The following is a 15,144-nucleotide window of genomic DNA, read 5'->3' on the forward strand; positions in this document are numbered from 1 at the left end:
TGAAACCTATTTTAAAGTGCCTACAGCCTACTTTTGTTATGTTAGGCCTACTAAGCCTGTCTGCGGTCCCTCCTTCCAATAGTCCTCCACTGACCACACCACTGCTGCCCGTGTATCCCTGGAACCTATTTTAAAGTGCCTACAGCCTACTTTTGTTATGTTAGGCCTACTAAGCCTGTCTGAGGTCCCTCCTTCCAATAGTCCTCCACCGACCAGACCAATGCTGTCCGTGTACCCCTGGAACCTATTTTAAAGTGCCTACAGCCTACTTTTGTTATGTTAGGCCTACTAAGCCTGTCTGCGGTCCATTATAGAAACTGTCCTTCCCTGACCACACCACTGCTGCCCGTGTACCCCTGGAACCTACTTTAAAGTGCCTACAGCCTACTTTTGTTATGTTAGGCCTACTAAGCCTGTCTGCGGTCCATTATAGAAATTGTCCTTCACTGACCACACCACTGCTGCCCGTGTACCCCTGAAACCTATTTTAAAGTGCCTACAGCCTACTTTTGTTATGTTAGGCCTACTAAGCCTGTCTGCGGTCCCTCCTTCCAATAGTCCTCCACTGAACACACCACTGCTGCTCGTGTATCCCTGGAACCTATTTTAAAGTGCCTACAGCCTACTTTTGTTATGTTAGGCCTACTAAGCCTGTCTGAGGTCCCTCCTTCCAATAGTCCTCCACCGAACAGACCAATGCTGTCCGTGTACCCCTGGAACCTATTTTAAAGTGCCTACAGCCTACTTTTGTTTTGTTAGGCCTACTAAGCCTGTCTGCGGTCCATTATATAAATTGTCCTTCACTGACCACACCACTGCTGCCCGTGTACCCCTGGAACCTACTTTAAAGTGCCTACAGCCTACTTTTGTTATGTTAGGCCTACTAAGCCTGTCTGCGGTCCATTATAGAAATTGTCCTTCACCGACCACACCACTGCTGCCCGTGTACCCCTGGAACCTATTTTAAAGTGCCTACAGCCTACATTTGTTATGTTAGGCCTACTAAGCCTGTCTGCGGTCCCTCCTTCCAATAGTCCTCCACTGACCAGACCACTGCTGCCCGTGTACCCCTGGAACCTATTTTAAAGTGCCTACAGCCTACTTTTGTTATGTTAGGCCTACTAAGCCTGTCTGCGGTCCATTATAGAAATTGTCCTTCACTGACCACACCACTGCTGCCCGTGTACCCCTGGAACCTATTTTAAAGTGCCTACAGCCTACTTTTGTTATGTTAGGCCTACTAAGCCTGTCTGCGGTCCCTCCTTCCAATAGTCCTCCACTGACCACACCACTGCTGCCCGTGTACCCCTGGAACCTATTTTAATGTGCCTACAGCCTACTTTTGTTATGTTATTCCTACTAAGCCTGTCTGCGGTCCCTCCTTCCAATAGTCCTCCACTGACCAGACAATGCTGTCCGTGTACCCCTGGAACCAATTTTAAATTGCATAGAGCATCCTTTTTTTAATTGTAGGCCTACTAAGCCTGTCTGCGGTCCATTATAGAAATTGTCCTTCACTGACCACACCACTGCTGCCCGTGTACCCCTGGAACCTATTTTAAAGTGCCTACAGCCTACTTTTGCTATGTTAGGCCTACTAAGCCTGTCTGCGGTCCATTATAGAAATTGTCCTTCACTGACCACACCATTGCTGCCCGTGTACCCCTGGAACCTATTTTAAAGTGCCTACAGCCTACTTTTGTTATGTTAGGCCTACTAAGCCAGTCTGTGGTCCCTCCTTCCAATAGTCCTCCACTGACCAGACCAATGCTGTCCGTGTACCCCTGGAACCTATTTTAAAGTGCCTACAGCCTACTTTTGTTATGTTAGGCCTACTAAGCCTGTCTGTGGTCCAGTATAGAAATTGTCCTTCACTGACCACACCACTGCTGCCCGTGTACCCCTGGAACCTATTTTAAAGTGCCTACAGCAGCGGTTCTCAACCTGGGGGTCGCGACCCCGAGGGGGGTCGAACGACCAAAACACAGGGGTCGCCACCTCTCTCACCTCCCCATCCACCTTCCCCCGTATGCCTGGACTGCTAGCTTTACTCCCGGCATAGCTTTGGGATCCCCGCAGGAAAATGAATCGATCGCGCATCGGATCTAGGGAGATACCAACTTCCGACGTCCCCCCTTCTTGTTTGGTGCAGCCAGGACAGATCCGGAATCTGTGGCACGTATCTGGCAACGGAATCCAGGGATGCAGGAAGAACGCGGCTGCCGGCATCGGTAATCGGCTTGAAGGGCTGCGGAAGAGCACGCCATAAAGGAGCCGTTCGGTACCCAGCAGTGATCCGCCGCCATCACTGTGTTACAGTGTGCCCCCGGACAGACACCTCCCCCATCCCCTCCGGAGTAACAAGTAAGACTCCGAGTCCCAGACATTGGGAACCTACCAGTTATTTTTGTGGCTCAATAACTGGTCATTTAAAGCAGAATGTCCTATTTTATACTTTTATGCACTGACTGTGGGCTAGGGGGGAACTGGATGAATCTGGAGTGGACTCTGGAGGGAGGCTTTCTATGAAAAATGTGCCCAGGAGCTGAGGGATGGAGCTTGCTGACCCAGCTATAGGAAACCTAAAAGAAGTGACAAATGGAGAATTATCCCTGTAATAAGGAAGGATGTCTAATTAAGGGGGGGGGACGCTCCACAATCCATAACATCGCATTACGTGTGTCCGGCGCCGGACACACGTAATGCGATGTTATGGATTGTGGAGCTGCCAAGAAGATTATAAAGATGAATTTCTGAGCATTCCTGAGGATGAAGAAGATAAGAAAAGATGTATAAGGATGCTATTCACTGCACCCACAAGGTAATGGCAGCAGCTTCATAGGGCCAAAGGGGGTGACAGGTGCGCTTTAACCCCTTCATGACCGGGGGATTTTTCGTTTTTCCGTGTTCATTTTTTGCTCCCCTCCTTCCCAGAGCCATAACTTTTTTATTTTTCTGTCAATTTGGCCATGTGAGGGCTTATTTTTTGCGGGACGAGTTGTACTTTTGAACGACATCATTGGTTTTAGCATGTCGTGTACTAGAAAACGGGAAAAAAATTCCAAGTGCGGTGAAATTGCAAAAAAAGTGCAATCACACACTTGTTTTTTGTTTGGCTTTTTTGCTAGGTTCACTAAATGCTAAAAATGACCTGCCATTATGATTCTCCAGGTCAGTACGAGTTCATAGACACCAAACATGACTAGGTTATTTTTTATCTAAGTGGTGAAAAAAAATTCCAAACTTTGCTAAAAAAAATAAATAAAAAATTGCGCCATTTTCCGATACTCGTAGCGTCTCCATTTTTCGTGCTCTGGGGTCGGTTGAGGGCTTATTTTTTGCGTGCCGAGATGACGTTTTTAATGATAGCATTTCGGTGCAGATACGTTCTTTTGATCGCCCGTTATTGCATTTTAATGCAATGTCGCGGCGACCAAAAAAACGTAATTCTGGCGTTTCGAATTTTTTTCCCGCTACGCTGTTTAGCGATCAGGTTAATACTTTTTTTTAATTGATAGATCGGGCGATTCTGAGCGCGGCGATACCAAATATGCGTAGATTTGATATTTTTTTTATTGATTTATTTTGATTGGGGCGAAAGGGGGGTGATTTAAACTTTTATGTTTTTTTTATTTTTTTCACATTTTTTTAAACTTTTTTTTTTAACTTTTGCCATGCTTCAATAGCCTCCATGGGAGGCTAGAAGCAGGCACAGCACGATCGCCTCTGCTACATAGCAGCGATCTGCTGATCGCTGCTATGTAGCAGAATTGCACGTGTGCTGTGAGCGCCGACCACAGGGTGGCGCTCACAGCGACGGGCGATCAGTAACCATAGAGGTCTCTAGGACCTCTATGGTTACCATCCAGACGCATCGCCGACCCCCGATCATGTGACGGGGGTCGGCGATGACGTCATTTCCGGCCGCCCGGCCGGAAGCGGTAGTTAAATGCCGCTGTCTGCGTTTGACAGCGGCATTTAACTAGTTAATAGGTGCGGGCAGATCGCGATTCTGCCCGCACCTATTACGGGCACATGTCAGCTGTTCAAAACAGCTGACATGTCCCGGCTTTGGTGCGGGCTCACCGCGGAGCCCTGCATCAAAGCAGGAGAGCCGGCATCGGACGGTATAGTACGTCCGATGCCGGTAAGGGGTTAAGCATGTGAATACGGCCCCCTGGTCATAGTAACAGGTGTGTAATAGAAAACAACACAGGGAATAGTAAATAATAGGAAACTTTAACAAGCTCTTTAGACGCGACCATCTTTTATTTATTTTTTTAGGAAACCGTCTCATGACAATGAATCGTGTAGAAAAGAATATTAAGAAAAGAAAATACACTGAGGATTTCTTGCAGTATGGTTTTACCTCCATAATTTCAGCAGGAATTGAGAAACCACAATGTGTTATTTGTACTGAAGTTCTCTCAGCTGAATCTATGAAGCCGAACAAACTAAAACGGCATTTTGATAGCAAGCATCCACTCTTTGCTAGCAAGGATATCAGCTATTTTAGAAGCAAAGCTGATGGACTCAAGAAATCTAGATTTGACACTGGTGGCCAGTACCATAAACACAATGTAGCAGCTGTTGAAGCGTCATATTTGGTGGCACTCAGAATTGCCAGAGCTATGAAACCTCACACCATTGGTGAGGATTTACTGTTGCCAGCTGCAAAAGACATAGTGCGAGTGATAATTGGAAATGAATATGTTCAGAAATTGAATGCGATTTCCTTATCTAATGACACTGTCCGCAGAAGAATAGAGGACATGTCTGCTGATATTCTTGATCAGGTGATCCAGGAAATTAAATCTGCACCACTACCAATATTCAGTATCCAGCTTGACGAATCTACAGACGTGGCAAACTGTGCACAGTTGTTGGTTTACGCAAGGTATATTCATGATGGCGACTTTAAAGATGAGTTTCTTTTTTGCAAACCGCTTGAAACAACAACAACTGCACATGATATTTTTGATGCAGTTGGTTCTTTTCTAAAAGCGCATAACATCTCCTGGGAAAATGTTTGCGGTGTATGCACAGATGGTGCTCCTGCTATGCTAGGATGTCGCTCAGGATTTCAGCGTTTGGTACAAAATGAATCGCCAAAAGCAATCGGAACACACTGTATGATACATCGCCAAATATTAGCGACTAAGACACTGCCGCAAGATTTACAAGAAGTAATGAAAAGCGTCATAACATGTGTCAATTTTGTTAAGTCGAGCGCCTTAAACAGTCGGCTGTTTTGCCAACTGTGCAACGATCTAGATGCGCCAAACAATGCTCTGTTATTTCACACTGAAGTCAGATGGTTGTCAAGAGGAAAAGTTTTAAAACGTGTCTTTGAGCTTCGTGAGGAACTGAAAACGTTTTTTAATCAGAAAGCAAGACCGCAATTCGAAGCATTGTTTAGCGATAAAACTGAGCTGCAGAAAATAGCTTACTTGGTGGACATCTTTGTCATCTTGAATGACTTAAATTTATCACTGCAAGGACCAAATGCAACGTGCCTCGATTTGTCTGAAAAAATGAGATCATTCCAAATGAAACTTCAGCTTTGGAAGGATAAATTGGATAAAAATTTTTTTTACATGTTTCCTACATTATCTGCCTTCTTTGAGGAACATGACATTGAGCCAGACAACAAAATTATGATGATATCTTCTGTGAAAGAACATTTGCACATGTTTTCAGAGGAAATTTCATCATACTTTCCTAATCTACCTGACACCCCATTTGCACTTGCCAGAAGTCCATTCACAGTGAAAGTTGAAGATGTTCCGGAGACAACGCAAGAAGAGTTCATCGACCTAATTAACAATGATGCAGCGAGAACAGATTTCTCTACAATGCCACTGACAAAATTCTGGATTAAGAGTTTACAGTTATATCCTATTCTGTCTGAGACTGTGCTGCGCCTTCTTCTTCCTTTTCCAACAACATATCTTTGCGAAACAGGGTTTTCCAGATTGCTGGTAATCAAGTCTAAACACCGAAGTAGACTTGTTGTGGAAAATGATCTTCGCTGTGCCCTTGCAAAGACTGCCCCAAGAATTTCTGAATTGGTAAGCAAGAAGCAACCACAACGATCTCACTGAATTTGGCAGCATACTGTTGCAAAATATTGCACTGTTGTTTACTGTTATATTTAAACCCATGGTATGCCATGGTGAAATGTTATTTATTGGAATTCGTAATAAATATTTCTCAACATATACCGTATATACTCGAGTATAAGCCGACCCGAGTATAAGCTGTGCCATATACAATGCTCTGCACCGTTGCCCCAGATAGATACTCCACATAAAGCTGTGCCATATATACAGTGCTCTGCACCGTTGCCCCATAGCTGTGCCATATAGTGCTCTGCACTGTTGCCCCATAGCTGTGCCATACAGTGCTCTGCACTGTTGCCCCATAGCTCTGCCATATAGTGCTCTGCACCATTGCCCCAAAGCTGTGCCATATAGTGCTCTGCACCATTGCCCCATAGCTCTGCCATATAGCGCTCTGCACCATTGCCCCATAGATGCTCCACATAAATCTGTGCTGCTGCTGCTGCAATAAAAAAATAAAAAAACACATACTCACCTCTCTTGCTTGCAGCTCCTCGGCGCCATCTTCCCGGCGTCTCTCTGCACTGACTGATCAGGCAGAGGGCGGCGCGCACACTATATGCGTCATCGCGCCCTCTGACCTGCACAGTCAGTGCGGAGAGATGCCGGGAAGATGGAGCGGCGCCCGGCGTGTGGAACGAGGGAAGGTAAATATGACATACTTACCTGCTCCCGGCGTCCCGCTCCTTCCCCCGGACAGCTGATCTCCGGTGCCGCAGCCTCCTCGAGTATATACGGTAATTGTTTTTGTGATTATTTATTATGTTTGATTTGTAGCAATGAGAATACAATACATAATGCATATCAGATATTTACATTCCGAATCATAACTAATAAAATTACAGTTTTAAAGTAGCCACCAAAATTATTTTTTGGGTTGGGGGTCACCGCAACATGAGGAACTGTATTGCGGGGTCACGGCATTAGAAAGGTTGAGAACCACTGGCCTACAGCCTACTTTTGTTATGTTAGGCCTACTAAGCCTGTCTGCGGTCCATTATAGAAATTGTCCTTCACTGACCACACCCCTGCTGCCCGTGTACCCCTGGAACCTATTTTAAAGTGCCTACAGCCTACTTTTGTTATGTTAGGCCTACTAAGCCTGTCTGCGGTCCCTCCTTCCAATAGTCCTCCACTAACCACACCACTGCTGCCCGTGTACCCCTGGAACCTATTTTAAAGTGCCTACAGCCTACTTTTGTTATGTTATTCCTACTAAGCCTGTCTGCGGTCCCTCCTTCCAATAGTCCTCCACTGACCACACCACTGCTGCCCGTGTACCCCTGGAACCTATTTTAAAGTGCCTACAGCCTACTTTTGTTATGTTAGGCCTACTAAGCCAGTCTGCGGTCCCTCCTTCCAATAGTCCTCCACTGACCAGACCAATGCTGTCCGTGTACCCCTGGAACCTATTTTAAATTGCATAGAGCATCCTTTTTTTAATTGTAGGCCTACTAAGCCTGTCTGCGGTCCATTATAGAAATTGTCCTTCACTGACCACACCACTGCTGCCCGTGTACCCCTGGAACCTATTTTAAAGTGCCTACAGCCTACTTTTGTTATGTTATTCCTCCTAAGCCTGTCTGCGGTCCCTCCTTTCAATAGTCCTTCACTGACCACACCACTGCTGCCCGTGTACCCCTGGAACCTATTTTAAAGTGCCTACAGCCTACTTTTGTTATGTTAGGCCTACTAAGCCTGTCTGCGGTCCCTCCTTCCAATAGTCCTCCACTGACCAGACCAATGCTGTCCGTGTACCCCTGGAACCTATTTTAAATTGCATAGAGCATCCTTTTTTTAATTGTAGGCCTACTAAGCCTGTCTGCGGTCCATTATAGAAATTGTCCTTCACTGACCACACCACTGCTGCCCGTGTACCCCTGGAACCTATTTTAAAGTGCCTACAGCCTACTTTTGTTATGTTAGGCCTACTAAGCCTGTCTGCGGTCCATTATAGAAATTGTCCTTCACTGACCACACCACTGCTGCCCGTGTACCCCTGGAACCTATTTTAAAGTGCCTACAGCCTACTTTTGTTATGTTATTCCTCCTAAGCCTGTCTGCGGTCCCTCCTTTCAATAGTCCTTCACTGACCACACCACTGCTGCCCGTGTACCCCTGGAACCTATTTTAAAGTGCCTACAGCCTACTTTTGTTATGTTAGGCCTACTAAGCCTGTCTGCGGTCCCTCCTTCCAATAGTCCTCCACTGACCAGACCACTGCTGCCCGTGTACCCCTGGAACCTATTTTAAAGTGCCTACAGCCTACTTTTGTTATGTTAGGCCTACTAAGCCTGTCTGTGGTCCATTATAGAAATTGTCCTTCACTGACCACACCACTGCTGCCCGTGTACCCCTGGAACCTATTTTAAAGTGCCTACAGCCTACTTTTGTTATGTTAGGCCTACTAAGCCTGTCTGCGGTCCATTATAGAAATTGTCCTTCACTGACCACACCACTGCTGCCCGTGTACCCCTGGAACCTATTTTAAAGTGCCTACAGCCTACTTTTGTTATGTTAGGCCTACTAAGCCTGTCTGCGGTCCCTCCTTCCAATAGTCCTCCACTGACCACACCACTGCTGCCCGTGTACCCCTGGAACCTATTTTAATGTGCCTACAGCCTACTTTTGTTATGTTATTCCTACTAAGCCTGTCTGCGGTCCCTCCTTCCAATAGTCCTCCACTGACCAGACAATGCTGTCCGTGTACCCCTGGAACCAATTTTAAATTGCATAGAGCATCCTTTTTTTAATTGTAGGCCTACTAAGCCTGTCTGCGGTCCATTATAGAAATTGTCCTTCACTGACCACACCACTGCTGCCCGTGTACCCCTGGAACCTATTTTAAAGTGCCTACAGCCTACTTTTGCTATGTTAGGCCTACTAAGCCTGTCTGCGGTCCATTATAGAAATTGTCCTTCACTGACCACACCATTGCTGCCCGTGTACCCCTGGAACCTATTTTAAAGTGCCTACAGCCTACTTTTGTTATGTTAGGCCTACTAAGCCAGTCTGTGGTCCCTCCTTCCAATAGTCCTCCACTGACCAGACCAATGCTGTCCGTGTACCCCTGGAACCTATTTTAAAGTGCCTACAGCCTACTTTTGTTATGTTAGGCCTACTAAGCCTGTCTGTGGTCCAGTATAGAAATTGTCCTTCACTGACCACACCACTGCTGCCCGTGTACCCCTGGAACCTATTTTAAAGTGCCTACAGCAGCGGTTCTCAACCTGGGGGTCGCGACCCCGAGGGGGGTCGAACGACCAAAACACAGGGGTCGCCACCTCTCTCACCTCCCCATCCACCTTCCCCCGTATGCCTGGACTGCTAGCTTTACTCCCGGCATAGCTTTGGGATCCCCGCAGGAAAATGAATCGATCGCGCATCGGATCTAGGGAGATACCAACTTCCGACGTCCCCCCTTCTTGTTTGGTGCAGCCAGGACAGATCCGGAATCTGTGGCACGTATCTGGCAACGGAATCCAGGGATGCAGGAAGAACGCGGCTGCCGGCATCGGTAATCGGCTTGAAGGGCTGCGGAAGAGCACGCCATAAAGGAGCCGTTCGGTACCCAGCAGTGATCCGCCGCCATCACTGTGTTACAGTGTGCCCCCGGACAGACACCTCCCCCATCCCCTCCGGAGTAACAAGTAAGACTCCGAGTCCCAGACATTGGGAACCTACCAGTTATTTTTGTGGCTCAATAACTGGTCATTTAAAGCAGAATGTCCTATTTTATACTTTTATGCACTGACTGTGGGCTAGGGGGGAACTGGATGAATCTGGAGTGGACTCTGGAGGGAGGCTTTCTATGAAAAATGTGCCCAGGAGCTGAGGGATGGAGCTTGCTGACCCAGCTATAGGAAACCTAAAAGAAGTGACAAATGGAGAATTATCCCTGTAATAAGGAAGGATGTCTAATTAAGGGGGGGGGACGCTCCACAATCCATAACATCGCATTACGTGTGTCCGGCGCCGGACACACGTAATGCGATGTTATGGATTGTGGAGCTGCCAAGAAGATTATAAAGATGAATTTCTGAGCATTCCTGAGGATGAAGAAGATAAGAAAAGATGTATAAGGATGCTATTCACTGCACCCACAAGGTAATGGCAGCAGCTTCATAGGGCCAAAGGGGGTGACAGGTGCGCTTTAACCCCTTCATGACCGGGGGATTTTTCGTTTTTCCGTGTTCATTTTTTGCTCCCCTCCTTCCCAGAGCCATAACTTTTTTATTTTTCTGTCAATTTGGCCATGTGAGGGCTTATTTTTTGCGGGACGAGTTGTACTTTTGAACGACATCATTGGTTTTAGCATGTCGTGTACTAGAAAACGGGAAAAAAATTCCAAGTGCGGTGAAATTGCAAAAAAAGTGCAATCACACACTTGTTTTTTGTTTGGCTTTTTTGCTAGGTTCACTAAATGCTAAAAATGACCTGCCATTATGATTCTCCAGGTCAGTACGAGTTCATAGACACCAAACATGACTAGGTTATTTTTTATCTAAGTGGTGAAAAAAAATTCCAAACTTTGCTAAAAAAAATAAATAAAAAATTGCGCCATTTTCCGATACTCGTAGCGTCTCCATTTTTCGTGCTCTGGGGTCGGTTGAGGGCTTATTTTTTGCGTGCCGAGATGACGTTTTTAATTATAGCATTTCGGTGCAGATACGTTCTTTTGATCGCCCGTTATTGCATTTTAATGCAATGTCGCGGCGACCAAAAAAACGTAATTCTGGCGTTTCGAATTTTTTTCCCGCTACGCTGTTTAGCGATCAGGTTAATACTTTTTTTTAATTGATAGATCGGGCGATTCTGAGCGCGGCGATACCAAATATGCGTAGATTTGATATTTTTTTTATTGATTTATTTTGATTGGGGCGAAAGGGGGGTGATTTAAACTTTTATGTTTTTTTTATTTTTTTCACATTTTTTTAAACTTTTTTTTTTAACTTTTGCCATGCTTCAATAGCCTCCATGGGAGGCTAGAAGCAGGCACAGCACGATCGCCTCTGCTACATAGCAGCGATCTGCTGATCGCTGCTATGTAGCAGAATTGCACGTGTGCTGTGAGCGCCGACCACAGGGTGGCGCTCACAGCGACGGGCGATCAGTAACCATAGAGGTCTCTAGGACCTCTATGGTTACCATCCAGACGCATCGCCGACCCCCGATCATGTGACGGGGGTCGGCGATGACGTCATTTCCGGCCGCCCGGCCGGAAGCGGTAGTTAAATGCCGCTGTCTGCGTTTGACAGCGGCATTTAACTAGTTAATAGGTGCGGGCAGATCGCGATTCTGCCCGCACCTATTACGGGCACATGTCAGCTGTTCAAAACAGCTGACATGTCCCGGCTTTGGTGCGGGCTCACCGCGGAGCCCTGCATCAAAGCAGGAGAGCCGGCATCGGACGGTATAGTACGTCCGATGCCGGTAAGGGGTTAAGCATGTGAATACGGCCCCCTGGTCATAGTAACAGGTGTGTAATAGAAAACAACACAGGGAATAGTAAATAATAGGAAACTTTAACAAGCTCTTTAGACGCGACCATCTTTTATTTATTTTTTTAGGAAACCGTCTCATGACAATGAATCGTGTAGAAAAGAATATTAAGAAAAGAAAATACACTGAGGATTTCTTGCAGTATGGTTTTACCTCCATAATTTCAGCAGGAATTGAGAAACCACAATGTGTTATTTGTACTGAAGTTCTCTCAGCTGAATCTATGAAGCCGAACAAACTAAAACGGCATTTTGATAGCAAGCATCCACTCTTTGCTAGCAAGGATATCAGCTATTTTAGAAGCAAAGCTGATGGACTCAAGAAATCTAGATTTGACACTGGTGGCCAGTACCATAAACACAATGTAGCAGCTGTTGAAGCGTCATATTTGGTGGCACTCAGAATTGCCAGAGCTATGAAACCTCACACCATTGGTGAGGATTTACTGTTGCCAGCTGCAAAAGACATAGTTCGAGTGATAATTGGAAATGAATATGTTCAGAAATTGAATGCGATTTCCTTATCTAATGACACTGTCCGCAGAAGAATAGAGGACATGTCTGCTGATATTCTTGATCAGGTGATCCAGGAAATTAAATCTGCACCACTACCAATATTCAGTATCCAGCTTGACGAATCTACAGACGTGGCAAACTGTGCACAGTTGTTGGTTTACGCAAGGTATATTCATGATGGCGACTTTAAAGATGAGTTTCTTTTTTGCAAACCGCTTGAAACAACAACAACTGCACATGATATTTTTGATGCAGTTGGTTCTTTTCTAAAAGCGCATAACATCTCCTGGGAAAATGTTTGCGGTGTATGCACAGATGGTGCTCCTGCTATGCTAGGATGTCGCTCAGGATTTCAGCGTTTGGTACAAAATGAATCGCCAAAAGCAATCGGAACACACTGTATGATACATCGCCAAATATTAGCGACTAAGACACTGCCGCAAGATTTACAAGAAGTAATGAAAAGCGTCATAACATGTGTCAATTTTGTTAAGTCGAGCGCCTTAAACAGTCGGCTGTTTTGCCAACTGTGCAACGATCTAGATGCGCCAAACAATGCTCTGTTATTTCACACTGAAGTCAGATGGTTGTCAAGAGGAAAAGTTTTAAAACGTGTCTTTGAGCTTCGTGAGGAACTGAAAACGTTTTTTAATCAGAAAGCAAGACCGCAATTCGAAGCATTGTTTAGCGATAAAACTGAGCTGCAGAAAATAGCTTACTTGGTGGACATCTTTGTCATCTTGAATGACTTAAATTTATCACTGCAAGGACCAAATGCAACGTGCCTCGATTTGTCTGAAAAAATGAGATCATTCCAAATGAAACTTCAGCTTTGGAAGGATAAATTGGATAAAAAATTTTTTTACATGTTTCCTACATTATCTGCCTTCTTTGAGGAACATGACATTGAGCCAGACAACAAAATTATGATGATATCTTCTGTGAAAGAACATTTGCACATGTTTTCAGAGGAAATTTCATCATACTTTCCTAATCTACCTGACACCCCATTTGCACTTGCCAGAAGTCCATTCACAGTGAAAGTTGAAGATGTTCCGGAGACAACGCAAGAAGAGTTCATCGACCTAATTAACAATGATGCAGCGAGAACAGATTTCTCTACAATGCCACTGACAAAATTCTGGATTAAGAGTTTACAGTTATATCCTATTCTGTCTGAGACTGTGCTGCGCCTTCTTCTTCCTTTTCCAACAACATATCTTTGCGAAACAGGGTTTTCCAGATTGCTGGTAATCAAGTCTAAACACCGAAGTAGACTTGTTGTGGAAAATGATCTTCGCTGTGCCCTTGCAAAGACTGCCCCAAGAATTTCTGAATTGGTAAGCAAGAAGCAACCACAACGATCTCACTGAATTTGGCAGCATACTGTTGCAAAATATTGCACTGTTGTTTACTGTTATATTTAAACCCATGGTATGCCATGGTGAAATGTTATTTATTGGAATTCGTAATAAATATTTCTCAACATATACCGTATATACTCGAGTATAAGCCGACCCGAGTATAAGCTGTGCCATATACAATGCTCTGCACCGTTGCCCCAGATAGATACTCCACATAAAGCTGTGCCATATATACAGTGCTCTGCACCGTTGCCCCATAGCTGTGCCATATAGTGCTCTGCACTGTTGCCCCATAGCTGTGCCATACAGTGCTCTGCACTGTTGCCCCATAGCTCTGCCATATAGTGCTCTGCACCATTGCCCCAAAGCTGTGCCATATAGTGCTCTGCACCATTGCCCCATAGCTCTGCCATATAGCGCTCTGCACCATTGCCCCATAGATGCTCCACATAAATCTGTGCTGCTGCTGCTGCAATAAAAAAATAAAAAAACACATACTCACCTCTCTTGCTTGCAGCTCCTCGGCGCCATCTTCCCGGCGTCTCTCTGCACTGACTGATCAGGCAGAGGGCGGCGCGCACACTATATGCGTCATCGCGCCCTCTGACCTGCACAGTCAGTGCGGAGAGATGCCGGGAAGATGGAGCGGCGCCCGGCGTGTGGAACGAGGGAAGGTAAATATGACATACTTACCTGCTCCCGGCGTCCCGCTCCTTCCCCCGGACAGCTGATCTCCGGTGCCGCAGCCTCCTCGAGTATATACGGTAATTGTTTTTGTGATTATTTATTATGTTTGATTTGTAGCAATGAGAATACAATACATAATGCATATCAGATATTTACATTCCGAATCATAACTAATAAAATTACAGTTTTAAAGTAGCCACCAAAATTATTTTTTGGGTTGGGGGTCACCGCAACATGAGGAACTGTATTGCGGGGTCACGGCATTAGAAAGGTTGAGAACCACTGGCCTACAGCCTACTTTTGTTATGTTAGGCCTACTAAGCCTGTCTGCGGTCCATTATAGAAATTGTCCTTCACTGACCACACCCCTGCTGCCCGTGTACCCCTGGAACCTATTTTAAAGTGCCTACAGCCTACTTTTGTTATGTTAGGCCTACTAAGCCTGTCTGCGGTCCCTCCTTCCAATAGTCCTCCACTAACCACACCACTGCTGCCCGTGTACCCCTGGAACCTATTTTAAAGTGCCTACAGCCTACTTTTGTTATGTTATTCCTACTAAGCCTGTCTGCGGTCCCTCCTTCCAATAGTCCTCCACTGACCACACCACTGCTGCCCGTGTACCCCTGGAACCTATTTTAAAGTGCCTACAGCCTACTTTTGTTATGTTAGGCCTACTAAGCCAGTCTGCGGTCCCTCCTTCCAATAGTCCTCCACTGACCAGACCAATGCTGTCCGTGTACCCCTGGAACCTATTTTAAATTGCATAGAGCATCCTTTTTTTAATTGTAGGCCTACTAAGCCTGTCTGCGGTCCATTATAGAAATTGTCCTTCACTGACCACACCACTGCTGCCCGTGTACCCCTGGAACCTATTTTAAAGTGCCTACAGCCTACTTTTGTTATGTTATTCCTCCTAAGCCTGTCTGCGGTCCCTCCTTTCAATAGTCCTTCACT

At 45.6% G+C, this 15,144-nt stretch overlaps 2 protein-coding genes across 2 annotated transcripts; both read left to right on the plus strand.

Moving 5' to 3' along the window:
* Positions 1–4,252: 4,252 nt before the first annotated feature.
* LOC138680798 (zinc finger BED domain-containing protein 5-like) lies at positions 4,253–6,668 on the plus strand. Its single transcript, XM_069768048.1, has one exon. The coding sequence runs from the start codon at positions 4,296–4,298 to the stop codon at positions 6,102–6,104; it is 1,809 nt and encodes a 602-aa protein (XP_069624149.1). The 5' UTR covers positions 4,253–4,295; the 3' UTR covers positions 6,105–6,668.
* A 4,992-nt stretch (positions 6,669–11,660) lies between these two features.
* Positions 11,661–14,076, plus strand: LOC138680799 (zinc finger BED domain-containing protein 5-like). The gene has a single exon (XM_069768049.1). It carries the CDS (start codon positions 11,704–11,706, stop codon positions 13,510–13,512), a length of 1,809 nt encoding a protein of 602 aa, XP_069624150.1. The 5' UTR covers positions 11,661–11,703; the 3' UTR covers positions 13,513–14,076.
* The last annotated feature ends 1,068 nt before the right edge of the window (positions 14,077–15,144 follow it).

The sequence above is a fragment of the Ranitomeya imitator genome, chromosome 5 (assembly GCF_032444005.1).
Source record: "Ranitomeya imitator isolate aRanImi1 chromosome 5, aRanImi1.pri, whole genome shotgun sequence".
Lineage (NCBI taxonomy): Eukaryota > Metazoa > Chordata > Amphibia > Anura > Dendrobatidae > Ranitomeya > Ranitomeya imitator.